We start from the raw sequence: 13,696 nt of genomic DNA, 5'->3' as shown, positions 1-13,696 counted from the left end.
TGGGATTATCTCTTTTGATCTCTCTGAAGTCTAGAGCCTGTTCCCTTCTAGTCCACAGCATTGTTATCTCGTTAGCTTGCAGTCATTGTTGGGCAGTTTGTAGACGCATCGTCTCTATCAGTGGTTAGCAGTACATGCAATTTGAACCAAACAGTATTAGTCTCTTTTCAGAAAAGAACACCAGTATAGCTCTGCCAGTCCACATGCATAGCAAACTCCTAATCAATTCTCGATCCATGTTTTCTAACACAACCAAACGAGCAAGATGGGCCGAATGGCCTCCTCTCGTTTGTAAACTTTCTTATGTTCTTATGTTCTTAAGTTGTATGGGGACCTTTGGTGAACAGCAATTTTCAACTCTTTTTCAGCTTACCATGAAAGGTTTTTTTTAAATCCCTTGTTCACAACGTAACAGTCAGTGATGTGGAACATGCACCAGTGCCTCTGTGGGTAGCTGTCAACATCATGACTATTTACAGCTTTGCTGTTTCAATTTCCCTTTTAGCAGCCAAGTCCAAAGTGTAAGCGTGAATGAGAGTGTTTGCAGGTCTGCTCTCTGCTCTGAGCTAAACCCCGTCCTGCTGGAACACAAGATACAGGTATAGGAATTCAATTGCGGCGAGTTTTGCAAATGCAGGAAAGATGTCGGAATAGTTCTCAATAAAAACCCTGCAGGCCTCATCCACAATGTTAAAACCATGATTTTTGAACACGTGTTTTACTCTTGGCTGAGAGTGAACAGGTAAAATGCTGTGATACAGATTACTGAGTCACTGTATTACCAAGACCATGCGCAGTGCTATAGGGATACTGAGATCTCTGGGGTTTTTTAAAGAGGCTGCGGGGAGCAGTTGAACCATTTTTATGTTTCAGTGCATAAAACTACTTTGCAATATAAACAAAATTATTGGATAGGTTTGAAAAGGGGAGATGTTGTCTTTTACATCTGCTTTTTAGAAATACACTGCTGTTATTCTTTGCGTTTTATTAAAATGTCCTGAGTATATTTCGCAGAATTCTGTGTAAACGCAACCTCTGGAGATGATACCCTACAAAACAAAATCTGCATTTATTTATTTAAGAAAAACAACCAAGATCCTTCCCAAAGTTGTATCTTTGGTCAGAAGTATCATCAAGCATCCCGACAGGGTCAGTCCCTAGTGAGCAGGTACTCAGTAAGGCTGGACAGATTGTAAGCAAGTGCCAGTCATCGCTTAAATTAAAACAAAATGCGGACGCCATCATGTTCCTTAACACAATTCAAATAGACACCATGGACAACACACTTGTTACTAAACTGCTGTGGACAGTGATCACTTTTTTTAAATTCTTTTTTTTGACTTGTTATGGATTTAAACAACTTTTTTTTTGGGGGGGTGTGATGAGTCAAAGGGGTTTCGGTCTGTGATTCAGCCTCCCGACAGTAGATGGCATCAAACCAACTCGGGACTTCCCTTACCAAGATCTCGTGACCATGGCAAAAGTCATCTTTTGAGGGGCGGCACCTTGGTGAGGGGCGGAAGTACGAGTATGTAAATTCCAGCCACTGGAGTCAAGTGAAGGAGAAGGACACGTGTCAGTTGGGGATTGGTGTTCCACTGACTACAGAGGCGGGACATTACATACTAAAGGGAACGTACTACTGTGTTCGGGGTTGGTCCGAAAATAAAGTAGGAGGAGTAACGGGTGAAGGGAGAGACTGGTTTTGTGCAGCGGGATTTTTTGAAATACTAACATTTCTTTTGTCTTTTTTTTGTTTATGGTCACCACGAAGACAAATTAAAGACGAGTCATCACGGTTTGTTTTGGATTTCACCCCTGCACTCCTTCCCTCACACCATTTTGTTTTTTTGTTTGTTATTTAATCCTTTTGTTGTGTATAGAAAATAAAAATAAATTATTTTATTTCTGTACACATAAATTACTGTCTGGACATTCCATTTAATACACTCTCGCCTCACAGGGGGATTTTGTTTTGACCCCCAAGTGGGACAAATCAACATGAATATGGTAATAAAAATAAAAATATATATATATTTAATTACTACTGTATATGCATAAACAGATGTAATCAATTTAGTATTCATACTAGTTTTTAAAGCGTCTTTTGCAATGTTATACAGTAATCCACAGCTCCACATGTATTACTGTGGGTATTTTTTTACCCATTCATAACGTCGATGGAGAACGATGTATCCATTGTGAAAAATTAGGCTTCGTCCCAGCCTTACATCTGTGTGCACACACACTGTGCTTACCCGGCTGCTGTGTACAGACCCACACTCTCTCTCAGCGTCTCGTCTGTAGATTACCCAGCCAGGCTCACTGCCTCTCGATCGATGGGGACCAGAGCTATTGATAGTGCGGAAGCTGCTGGCCGGTGCACCTGTGCCGGCCCACTTCCAAATACAGCCTCTCTCCACTGAGCAATGAGACTGAGGCACAGGAGAGACATAGCACACTTCCAAATACAGCCTCTCTCCGCTGATCAACGAGACTGTGAGGCACAGGAGAGACACAGCTCACTTCCAAATACAGCCTCTCTCCGCTGATCAACGAGACTGTGAGGCACAGGAGAGACGCAGCACACTTCCAAATACAACCACTCTCCGCTGATCAACGAGGCTGTGAGGCACAGGAGAGACACAGCTCACTTCCAAATACAGCCTCTCTCCGCTGATCAACGAGACTGTGAGGCACAGGAGAGACGCAGCACACTTCCAAATACAACCACTCTCCGCTGATCAACGAGGCTGTGAGGCACAGGAGAGACGCAGCACACTTCCAAATACAGCCTCTCCGCTGATCAACGAGACTGTGAGGCACAGGAGAGACACAGCTCACTTCCAAATACAGCCTCTGCTGATCAACGAGACTATGAGGCACAGGAGAGACACAGCTCACTTCCAAATACAGCCTCTCTCCACTGAGCAACGAGACTGTGAGGCACAGGAGAGACACAGCTCACTTCCAAATACAACCTCTCCACTGAGCAACGAGACTGTGAGGCACAGGAGAGACGCAGCTCACTTCCAAATACAACCTCTCCACTGAGCAACGAGACTGAGGCACAGGAGAGACGCAGCTCACTTCCAAATACAACCTCTCCACTGAGCAACGAGACTATGAGGTACAGGAGAGACGCAGCTCACTTCCAAATACAACCTCAACGATCAACGAGGCTGTGAGGCACAGGAGAGACACAGCTCACTTCCAAATACAGCCTCTCTCCGCTGATCAACGAGACTGTGAGGCACAGGAGAGACACAGCTCACTTCCAAATACAGCCTCTCTCCGCTGATCAACGAGACTGTGAGGCACAGGAGAGACGCAGCACAGCCAGGTCTTAGCTCCTGGGATCAGCTGACAAGCTGTGAAGTGTGAGGTTCTGCTGCGCACACCTTCCCAGGGATAGAAACCTGCACAAACTGTGCAGCCAGTCCTGGGTTTCAGAACTCCCCTTGTTCAGGTATATAATTATGAAACGCTTAATCTGTGAGGCCCCCTAAACCTGCTTTGAACTGATTGCACTTATCATCACAGCCTGAATAAATCTCACTGGAATCTTTCAGTTTACTCAAGTAAAAAATGACTTCATCAAGCAGCTGTAAGAGAGGAACAGTTTATTTCATGTATTTATTTAGGTGTGATTGCACCAACTCCTGGCCCCTGATCATTTAAATAATATTCGTTATTGAGGATACTTCTGAAACCCAGGCCTCGGTGCAGGGCTAGGATGAGCTTGTAAACCTGCCAGACCTCGGCCCCAGTGTGTTTCAAACCTTCCAGCCACTGAAAGAGTATCAACGCACTGCCTGCTTTAACAGAGGAATACATTACAGGAAGGGTTAGCAATGGTCAATACAGTGAGCAGTTTAAATAATAAATAATAATAATAATAATAATAATAATAATAATAATAATGTAGCTGTTACTGCTATTGTGACATCTCCAGGAGCCATTGCTTAGCAAATTAATTTTGACAATCACTGCATTGAAAGGGCATCAAAGCAGCCTCCTTCACAAGCCAGCTCAGACATACCTAATGCAGGGGAATATAGCAAATGTACTACCCTGTGAAAAGAGACAGCAGCAGCACTGTTTGTGGCCAAACAGGAATAACCAGCAGGACAGACGGGGAGCAGATGAGACTCAAAGCTAATCCTGGCTGTCAGGAGATGGGAGTCCGTCCAGGGTCGTAGCTCACTGTTGCAGCTGTGAGGCTCGTGCTGCTCAATTCTGAGCTGCTTTTACATTCCACTGCAGCAGCTCCAGATGCAGTGCTGACATCGTGAGTCAGCGTCTGTGAAAGCAAGCAGGAGGCTTGTGAAAGAGCTGTGTTGAAATATGTGAGCCTGAGCCTCAACCCCACCCAGACTCCTTGCAATGTAAGGACCCAGGGGCCTGCTGTGGAGCACATCATTCTCCTGGATGCTGTATCCCCTTTGAAACAGAAACACTGCCTGCCTGCAGGGAACCCCAATGGAAAGCGAGCCAGCATTGTAATACAAGTTTTAGCCAGCCAGCATTCATTGTCACGAGAAGGCAGGCACTCTTACAAGACAGTCAGTCGATGGACCCTGATTCATTGTCATGAGAAGGCAGGCACTCTTACGAGACAGTCAGTCGATGGACCCTGATTCATTGTCATGAGAAGGCAGAGTCTGGCCTGTCTGCTGCTGCTGTTGCTGCTGCGTTGAGAGGTGAACGAAGCTCAGTACTTCAGCCTCCTGTCACTTTTAATTAATTCAGCTAGAGAGCACAGGCACAGGGTGTTTCAGCTCAGCCTGACCGCACTGTATGTTCAATAGTGGGGACAGTGCTGGAGAGATGAGAGGAGTGTGTTAGTGTTCATTATCAGTGTGCAGGGGGCCGTGCTGAGAATGGAGTGTGTTAGTGTTCATTATCAATGAATGATTCACAACGAGACTCAAGCCTGAATCCGCTGATTCACAACAAGACTTGAGGCAGAATCCATAGATTCACAATGACTCAAGCCAGAATCCACTGATTCACAAGACTCGAGCCAGAATCCACTTTTTCACAATGAGACTCGAGCCAGAATCCACTGATTCACGAGACTTGAGCCAAAATCCACAGATTCACAATGAGACTCAAGCCAGAATCCACTAATTCACAAGACTCGAGCCAGAATCCACTGATTCACAACGAGACTCGAGCCAGAATCCACTGATTCACAAGACTCGAGCCAGAATCCACTGATTCACGAGACTCGAGCCAGAATCCACTGATTCACAACGAGACTCGAGCCAGAATCCACTGATTTACAACGAGACTTGAGGCAGAATCCACTGATTCACAAGACTTGAGCCAGAATCCACTGATTCACGAGACTCGAGCCAGAATCCACTGATTCACAACGAGACTCAAGCCAGAATCCACTGATTCACGAGACACAAGCCAGAATCCACTGGTTCACGAGACTCAAGCCAGAATCCACTTATTCACGAGACTCGAGCCAGAATCCACTGATTCACCACGAGACTCGAACCAGAATCCACTGATTCACAACGAGACTCGAGCCAGAATCCACTGATTCACAACGAGACTCAAGCCAGAATCCACTGATTCACGAGACTTGAGCCAGAATCCACTGATTCACGAGACTCGAGACAGAATCCACTGATTCAAAACAAGACTCAAGCCAGAATCCACTGATTCACAACGAGACTCAAGCCAGAATCCACTGATTCACGAGACTTGAGCCAGAATCCACTGATTCATGAGACTCGAGCCAGAATCCACTGATTAGACTCGAGCCAGAATCCACTTATTCATGAAACTTGAGCCAGAATCCACTGATTCACAATGAGACTCGAGGCAGAATCCACTGATTCACAACGAGACTCGAGCCAGAATCCACTGATTCACCACGAGACTCGAGCCAGAATCCACTGATTCAAAGCGAGACTCGAGCCAGAATCCACTGATTCACCACGAGACTCGAGCCAGAATCCACTGATTCACAACGAGACTCGAGCCAGAATCCACTGATTCACGAGACTCGAGCCAGAATCCACTGATTCACAACAAGACTCAAGCCAGAATCCACTGATTCATGAGACTTGAGCCCGAATCCACTGATTCACCACAAGACTCGAGCCAGAATCCACTGATTCCCAACAAGACTCAAGCCAGAATCCACTGATTCATGAGACTTGAGCCCGAATCCACTGATTCACCACAAGACTCGAGCCAGACTCCACTGATTCACAACGAGACTCAAGCCAGAATCCACTGATTCACCACGCGACTCAAGACAGAATCCACTGATTCACAATGAGACTCGAGGCAGAATCCACTGATTCACAAGACTCAAGCCAGAATCCACTGATTCACAACGAGACTCGAGGCAGAATCCACTGATTCACCACGAGACTCGAGCCAGAATCCACTGATTCAAAACGAGACTCGAGCCAGAATCCACTGATTCACAACGAGACTCGAGCCAGAATCCACTGATTCACAACGAGACTCGAGCCAGAATCCACTGATTCAAAACGAGACTCGAGCCAGAATCCACTGATTCACGAGACTCGAGCCAGAATCCACTGATTCACCAGGAGACTCGAGCCAGAATCGCCATGAATACTGTCAAAAATGTATTTAAAAAGCCAGTTCATATGGCATCTTAAAGAGTAAAATCAAAACTTGTATTACAGTCTAAAACATTTAACAATAAAACAATAAAATGTTTTATTGTCTATAACAATAAAAGAAGAATACCTTGCTCTGAAAAGTCAGTTACAGCACGACAAGCCCTGAAAGATCACACATAGCCATGAAATGATAAGAGAGGCACAGGGTGCTTGTTACTTTAGGCTACTTTGAATCCCAGTTTCCTACAATGTCAACATCAGCACCTGGTATTTGTGAAAATTCTTCCCTTCGGTGTATTTGGAGCAGAGCAGAGATCCCTGTCTCGGTCTCTATCACTTCACAGTGACAGCACAGCCTGGTCTCTCTGTCTGGATTTTATGTGCCAGCCTGTTTCCGTGGCCAGGCTGTAGTCACTGAGTCTGTACTTCATTAGCATCTCTCTCTCTCTCTCTCTCTCTCTCTCTCTCTCTCTCTCTCTCTCTCTCTCTCTCTCTCTCTCTCTCTCTCTCTCTGTACTGATGATTTCTTTTTTCCCTTTCTTTTCTTTCTTTCCTCCTTTCATTCCTGGCACGGCCCTGGCTTATCTGCTGATGATCTGGAGCTCCTCGAGGGAGCGTCTCCAATGAGCTCTTTTCTTTCCCATTTGAAGGAAGCTCTGTGAGACGACTTGACCTGAAAAGCAACACCAAGGATAAAGTTCCTCTTTTCAAAGCTGAGCAGTGATTCTCGATTCTTTAATGGCAACACCCTGGGGTTCAAGGCTTTTAGATTTTAAGAATTTTTAATACAGCATTTGGCAGAGCGCACTCACACACATACACACACACACACACACACACACACACACACACAGACCTTTTCACCAAGCTCTAAGGAATCAAACCTGATCAAAGCTTGAAACATGTCAAGCATCCCTTTCATCAAAGTGTAGCTCCTGCAACAGGAAGAGCAGACACACTGGCTCTCTCCCTGGAGCTCCTCCGCTCCCTTCTTCTGCAGTATGGGGTGTCTCAGTCAGTCCCAGCCCCCTCCCCTTGTGATAGAAACTCGGAGGTGCATCTTAATGGGCTTAATCTGCAGGGTACAACTTTTCAAATAAGAAATTAAAATAATTTACACATAAATAAACATGTAAAGGAAATGCACACAGGATGCGCGCTGCTGCGATCCCGTCCTCACAGCTCTCAATGAAATGCACACAGGATGCACACTGCTGCGATCCCCTCACAGCTCTCAATGAAATGCACGCAGGATGCACACTGCTGCGATCCCGTCCTCACAGCTCTCAATGAAATGCACGCAGGATGCACACTGCTGCGATCCCCTCACAGCTCTCAATGAAATGCACACAGGATGCACACTGCTGCGATCCCCTCACAGCTCTCAATGAAATGCACACAGGATGCACACTGCTGCGATCCCCTCACAGCTCTCAATGAAATGCACACAGGATGCACACTGCTGCGATCCCCTCACAGCTCTCAATGAAATGCACACAGGATGCACGCTGCTGCGATCCCCTCACAGCTCTCAATGAAATGCACACAGGATGCACACTGCTGCGATCCCGTCCTTACAGCTCTCAATGAAATGCACATGGGATGCACACTGCTGCGATCCCGTCCTTACAGCTCTCAATGAAATGCACATGGGATGCACACTGCTGCGATCCCGTCCTCACAGCTCTCAATGAAATGCACGCAGGATGCACGCTGCTGCTATCCCCTCACAGCTCTCAATGAAATGCACGCAGGATGCGCACTGCTGCGATCCCCTCACAGCTCTCAATGAAATGCACACAGGATGCACACTGCTGCGATCCCGTCCTCACAGCTCTCAATGAAATGCACGCAGGATGCACGCTGCTGCGATCCCCTCACAGCTCTCAATGAAATGCACACAGGATGCGCGCTGCTGCGATCCCCTCACAGCTCTCAATGAAATGCACACAGGATGCGCGCTGCTGCGATCCCCTCACAGCTCTCAATGAAATGCACACAGGATGCGCGCTGCTGCGATCCCCTCACAGCTGTCAATGAAATGCACACAGGATGCACGCTGCTGCGATCCCCTCACAGCTCTCAATGAAATGCACACAGGATGCGCGCTGCTGCGATCCCCTCACAGCTCTCAATGAAATGCACACAGGATGCGCGCTGCTGCGATCCCCTCACAGCTCTCAATGAAATGCACACAGGATGCGCGCTGCTGCGATCCCCTCACAGCTCTCAATGAAATGCACACAGGATGCACACTGCTGCGATCCCCTCACAGCTCTCAATGAAATGCACACAGGATGCACACTGCTGCGATCCCCTCACAGCTCTCAATGAAATGCACACAGGATGCGCGCTGCTGCGATCCCCTCACAGCTCTCAATGAAATGCACACAGGATGCGCGCTGCTGCGATCCCCTCACAGCTCTCAATGAAATGCACACAGGATGCGCGCTGCTGCGATCCCCTCACAGCTCTCAATGAAATGCACACAGGATGCGCGCTGCTGCGATCCCCTCACAGCTCTCAATGAAATGCACACAGGATGCGCGCTGCTGCGATCCCCTCACAGCTCTCAATGAAATGCACACAGGATGCGCGCTGCTGCGATCCCCTCACAGCTCTCAATGAAATGCACACAGGATGCACACTGCTGCGATCCCCTCACAGCTCTCAATGAAATGCACACAGGATGCGCGCTGCTGCGATCCCCTCACAGCTCTCAATGAAATGCACACAGGATGCGCGCTGCTGCGATCCCCTCACAGCTCTCAATGAAATGCACACAGGATGCGCGCTGCTGCGATCCCCTCACAGCTCTCAATGAAATGCACACAGGATGCGCGCTGCTGCGATCCCCTCACAGCTCTCAATGAAATGCACACAGGATGCGCGCTGCTGCGATCCCCCTCACAGCTCTCAATGAAATGCACACAGGATGCGCGCTGCTGCGATCCCCTCACAGCTCTCAATGAAATGCACACAGGATGCGCGCTGCTGCGATCCCCTCACAGCTCTCAATGAAATGCACACAGGATGCGCGCTGCTGCGATCCCCTCACAGCTCTCAATGAAATGCACACAGGATGCACACTGCTGCGATCCCCTCACAGCTCTCAATGAAATGCACACAGGATGCACAGGATGCACAGCTCTCAATGAAATGCACACAGGATGCCCTGCTGCGATCCCCTCACAGCTCTCAATGAAATGCACACAGGATGCGCGCTGCTGCGATCCCCTCACAGCTCTCAATGAAATGCACACAGGATGCGCGCTGCTGCGATCCCCTCACAGCTCTCAATGAAATGCACACAGGATGCGCGGGATGCATTGACAGCAAATGCTGCGATCCCCTCACAGCTCTCAATGAAATGCACACAGGATGCGCGCTGCAGCGATCCCCTCACAGCTCTCAATGAAATGCACACAGGATGCGCGCTGCTGCGATCCCCTCACAGCTCTCAATGAAATGTACACAGGATGCATGCTGCTGTGATCCCGTCCTCACAGACAGTGTCGACCCAAGGGACTTTTTCAGCCTGAAAAAAGAAACAAGGACCAGGGGTCACAAATGGAGTTTAGAAAAAGGGGCATTCAGAACAGAAAATAGGAGACACTTTTTTACACAGAGAATTGTGAGGGTCTGGAATCAACTCCCCAGTAATGTTGTTGAAGCTGACACCCTGGGATCCTTCAAGAAGCTGCTTGATGAGATTCTGGGATCAATAAGCTACTAACAACCAAACGAGCAAGATGGGCTGATTGGCCTCCTTTCGTTTGTAAACTTTCTTATGTTCTTATGTTCTTATGTTCTAATGAAATGGACATGCTGCTGCAATCGCAGAAAAAGTACAGAAACATCACCAAAGAAAATGCAGACAAATCCTAAACTAAACAAACTGATTAAAAGTCCTCTGGCACATCCCAGTTATGCCAGCCCAAGTAACGTAAGCATGTTGGTTTCCTGTGCCGTACTGTTTGTTTTAAGTGAATCTTCAGATATTTTTAGGATTTATCAAGACTCCCCTCCCTTGTGTTCTTCAATCCGCGGCTCACCTGATAGAAAGATCTGAAGCTTTAGAGCTGTGAAAGAAGAGGAGGCCCCGCCCCCATCTCCTGTGTCTCTAAACCGGCCGCTGCCAGCACCACATCAGCTGACTGAGCTCAGTCACAGCCTGTTTGTAAACCGCAGACATTTAACATGATCCTGTGCACTGTGTTTATGACAGCATGTCAGAGAGCGAGGAGTACATTGAATTAGATTCTCGTGCTAAACGGCACTGCGAGGCACACTCAGTGATTCACCTGGCCCTGCAGACAGACTCTTTGTCTCCCTGTAATTCACTGCAGAGAGCTCTAACCGCACACAGGGCCCTGTCAGCAGCAGCCAGGCGGTGGGATTGGAGTGCAGACCACAGGTCCTGTCAGGCAGGGTGCCCCCGTTCCTGTAAATGCATCAGGTTCCTGTAAGTACTGTGCATCAGGGTGCTGTGTTTAGATCAGGTTCCTGTAAGTACTGTGAAATGTGATTGTATGATGTTAGCTAACCTCCTGTTTTGCCAGGTTCATGAACTGCTGCATTCCCATCTAGTACATGTGTGAGAGTGAGAGTTTCTGTGGGGCTGCCCCGAGGGCAATGCCTCTGCTCTCCTGGGTCTGCAGGGTGGGTCCTGTGAGCAGACCTGCAGGCAGGAGCTGGAGGTGGCCATGGTGCTGAATGCAACCCTGCAATGCAATAAAACACAGTATATTATAGTACGTGCTATGTCCGCCGTGTCCCCCGTGAAAATCACGCCTGTGCTCACACTCCCTTCTCTCTCTCTCTCTCCCTCCCTCCCTCCCCATCTCTCTCCCTCCATCCCTCTCCCCTCACCCCCTCTCTCTCCCTTTCCCTCCCTCCATCTCTCCCTCCCTCCATCCCTCTCCCCTCTCTCTCTCTCTCTCCCCTCCCTCCCCCTCTCCCTCTCTCTCTCTCTCTCCCTCTCTCTCTCTCCCCTCTCTCTCTCCCTCCCTCTCTCCCCTCCCTCCATCCCTCTCCCCTCACTCCCCCTCTCCCTCCTCACAGCAGCCTGTCTGGTGCTGGGCTGTCTGATCTTCCCTGATGGCTGGGACTCTGACGAGGTGAGGCGCATGTGTGGCGAGCACACAGACAAGTATACCCTGGGGGCGTGCTCCATGCGCTGGGCCTACATCCTGGCTATCATGGGGATCCTGGATGCACTCATCCTGTCCTTCCTCGCCTTCGTCCTGGGGAACCGGCAGAACAGCCTGCTTCCAGACGAGCTGCTGGCCGACACCAAGGGTGGGTACCAGCACCGGGTCCAATTCACTTCAAGCAGGCCATGTGGATTTCTGATATCACGACCAATCTCCTCAAACCACTTTAACAGATACAAACTGTTTGAATAGTATACAAGAGAAATGAGCGAGAATAAGAGAATAAAATACCCACTTAAATCACATGCATTAAAAAAACTTACTTTAAAAGTAGTGGCAAAGGGTACATTGTAAAAAAGAAATAATATAACACAGGATGATACTTTTAGCAAAATACATCTGCTAAATGATGAAAATGTGTTTAGCTTACTTTAAAAGCAGAGAGATGACTCCCTTACGAATCATGGCAGATCATTCCACAACTCAGCGGCTCTAGAGCTGAGCACACTGCCATCGGCCTTCTCTCTGAATCCGTGGTACTCAGCAAATCTTTTAGATAGAGGGGAGCAAGGCCATTTAAAGCTTTATAACTTAGAAGCAGGACCTTAAACCCTGAATGACACAGGAAGCCAGTGTCAGGCTGTTAACACAGCGTTTGTTCTTGTTAGGATTCAGCAGCAGCATTCTGTACAAGCTGCAATGACACAGCTTTGAATACCAGAGGCCTCGCCTGTAAAAGCAAATGGAAACAGGGCACTGAGAATGGTTCCCAGGCAGGTGGTTAGGGGATAACATTCAGGATAACACATTCCTCAGGGTTGGGTTTGCAGCGGCTGCACTGAAGGAGCTGTCTCTCCTGCCTGCTGAATCTAGGTCAGCAGCCTTTTATGTTTGATGCTCATGCAATTAACAGGCCTGTCTGATGCGTGACACTTTCCTAATTGCTTATTAAATGTTCCTTTGCGCAGCTTTTCCAAAGGCTGGTGGCAGACAGGGACAGGTCACAGAGAGGAGCTGTCTGGAGAGGTGTGAGAGAGAGCAGGGTGCAGACAGGGACAGGGACAGGTCACAGAGAGGAGCTGTCTGGAGAGGTGTGAGAGAGAGCAGGGTGCAGACAGGGACAGGTCACAGAGAGGAGCTGTCTGGAGAGGTGTGAGAGAGAGAGCAGGGTGCAGACAGGGACAGGTCACAGAGAGGAGCTGTCTGGAGAGGTGTGAGAGAGAGCAGGGTGCAGACAGGGACAGGTCACAGAGAGGAGCTGTCTGGAGAGGTGTGAGAGAGAGCAGGGTGCAGACAGGGACAGGTCACAGAGAGGAGCTGTCTGGAGAGGTGTGAGAGAGAGCAGGGTGCAGACAGGGACAGGTCACAGAGAGGAGCTGTCTGGAGAGGTGTGAGAGAGAGAGCAGGGTGCAGACAGGGACAGGTCACAGAGAGGAGCTGTCTGGAGAGGTGTGAGAGAGAGAGCAGGGTGCAGACAGGGACAGGCCTTTGCAACACTGAGACTGACACTATGCAGTGTAAGCACATGCAAAACAGTGTTTTCTCAAGGGTAGACTTGCTTACTGACTTTGCAGCTGCTGGACCTAATGTGCCCTGCTGAAACAAGCCTGGTTATTACCTGAGGCTTCATGCATTTGAACCCTGATCAAACCCTGGCAGGTAAATCCCACAAGCGGTCCGTAGACAGGAAAGTGAAACGGTTTCTGGGATCTGGGACCTGGGAGAGAAGAGGATGGGATATATTATCACTCATTGAAGATATTCTTGCAGATGAGGTGAAAAAAAGCTGGTTAATGGCTGCTTACCAATTTAAAAAGACCGCGGGCTGATGGTAATTAAAATAATAATTATTAAGAGCAGCTCCTTCATCTCTGGATCCTCTCTTTGGCAGCGTGTGCATGTTCAAACAGCATGGCTGCA

General features: G+C 48.4%; 1 protein-coding gene across 3 annotated transcripts in view; it reads left to right on the top strand.

Annotated features, from left to right (window-relative positions):
• The window catches only part of LOC121317957 (LHFPL tetraspan subfamily member 3 protein-like), a 54,017-nt gene that overhangs the window by 27,172 nt on the left and 13,149 nt on the right, over positions 1-13,696 (top strand). For 2 of the 3 annotated variants that reach the window (XM_041254050.1, XM_041254051.1), the window contains exon 2: positions 11,685-11,921. In XM_041254050.1, the coding sequence (XP_041109984.1) occupies positions 11,685-11,921 (237 nt within the window). The remainder of the gene's footprint in view (positions 1-11,684; positions 11,922-13,696) is intronic. The other variant, XM_041254052.1, reaches the window with a different exon arrangement.

Source organism: Polyodon spathula, chromosome 7 (genome assembly GCF_017654505.1).
Source record: "Polyodon spathula isolate WHYD16114869_AA chromosome 7, ASM1765450v1, whole genome shotgun sequence".
Classification (NCBI taxonomy): Eukaryota; Metazoa; Chordata; class Actinopteri; order Acipenseriformes; family Polyodontidae; genus Polyodon; species Polyodon spathula.
Note: the sequence above shows the minus strand (reverse complement) of the source record. Positions and strands in the feature narration are given on the sequence as shown.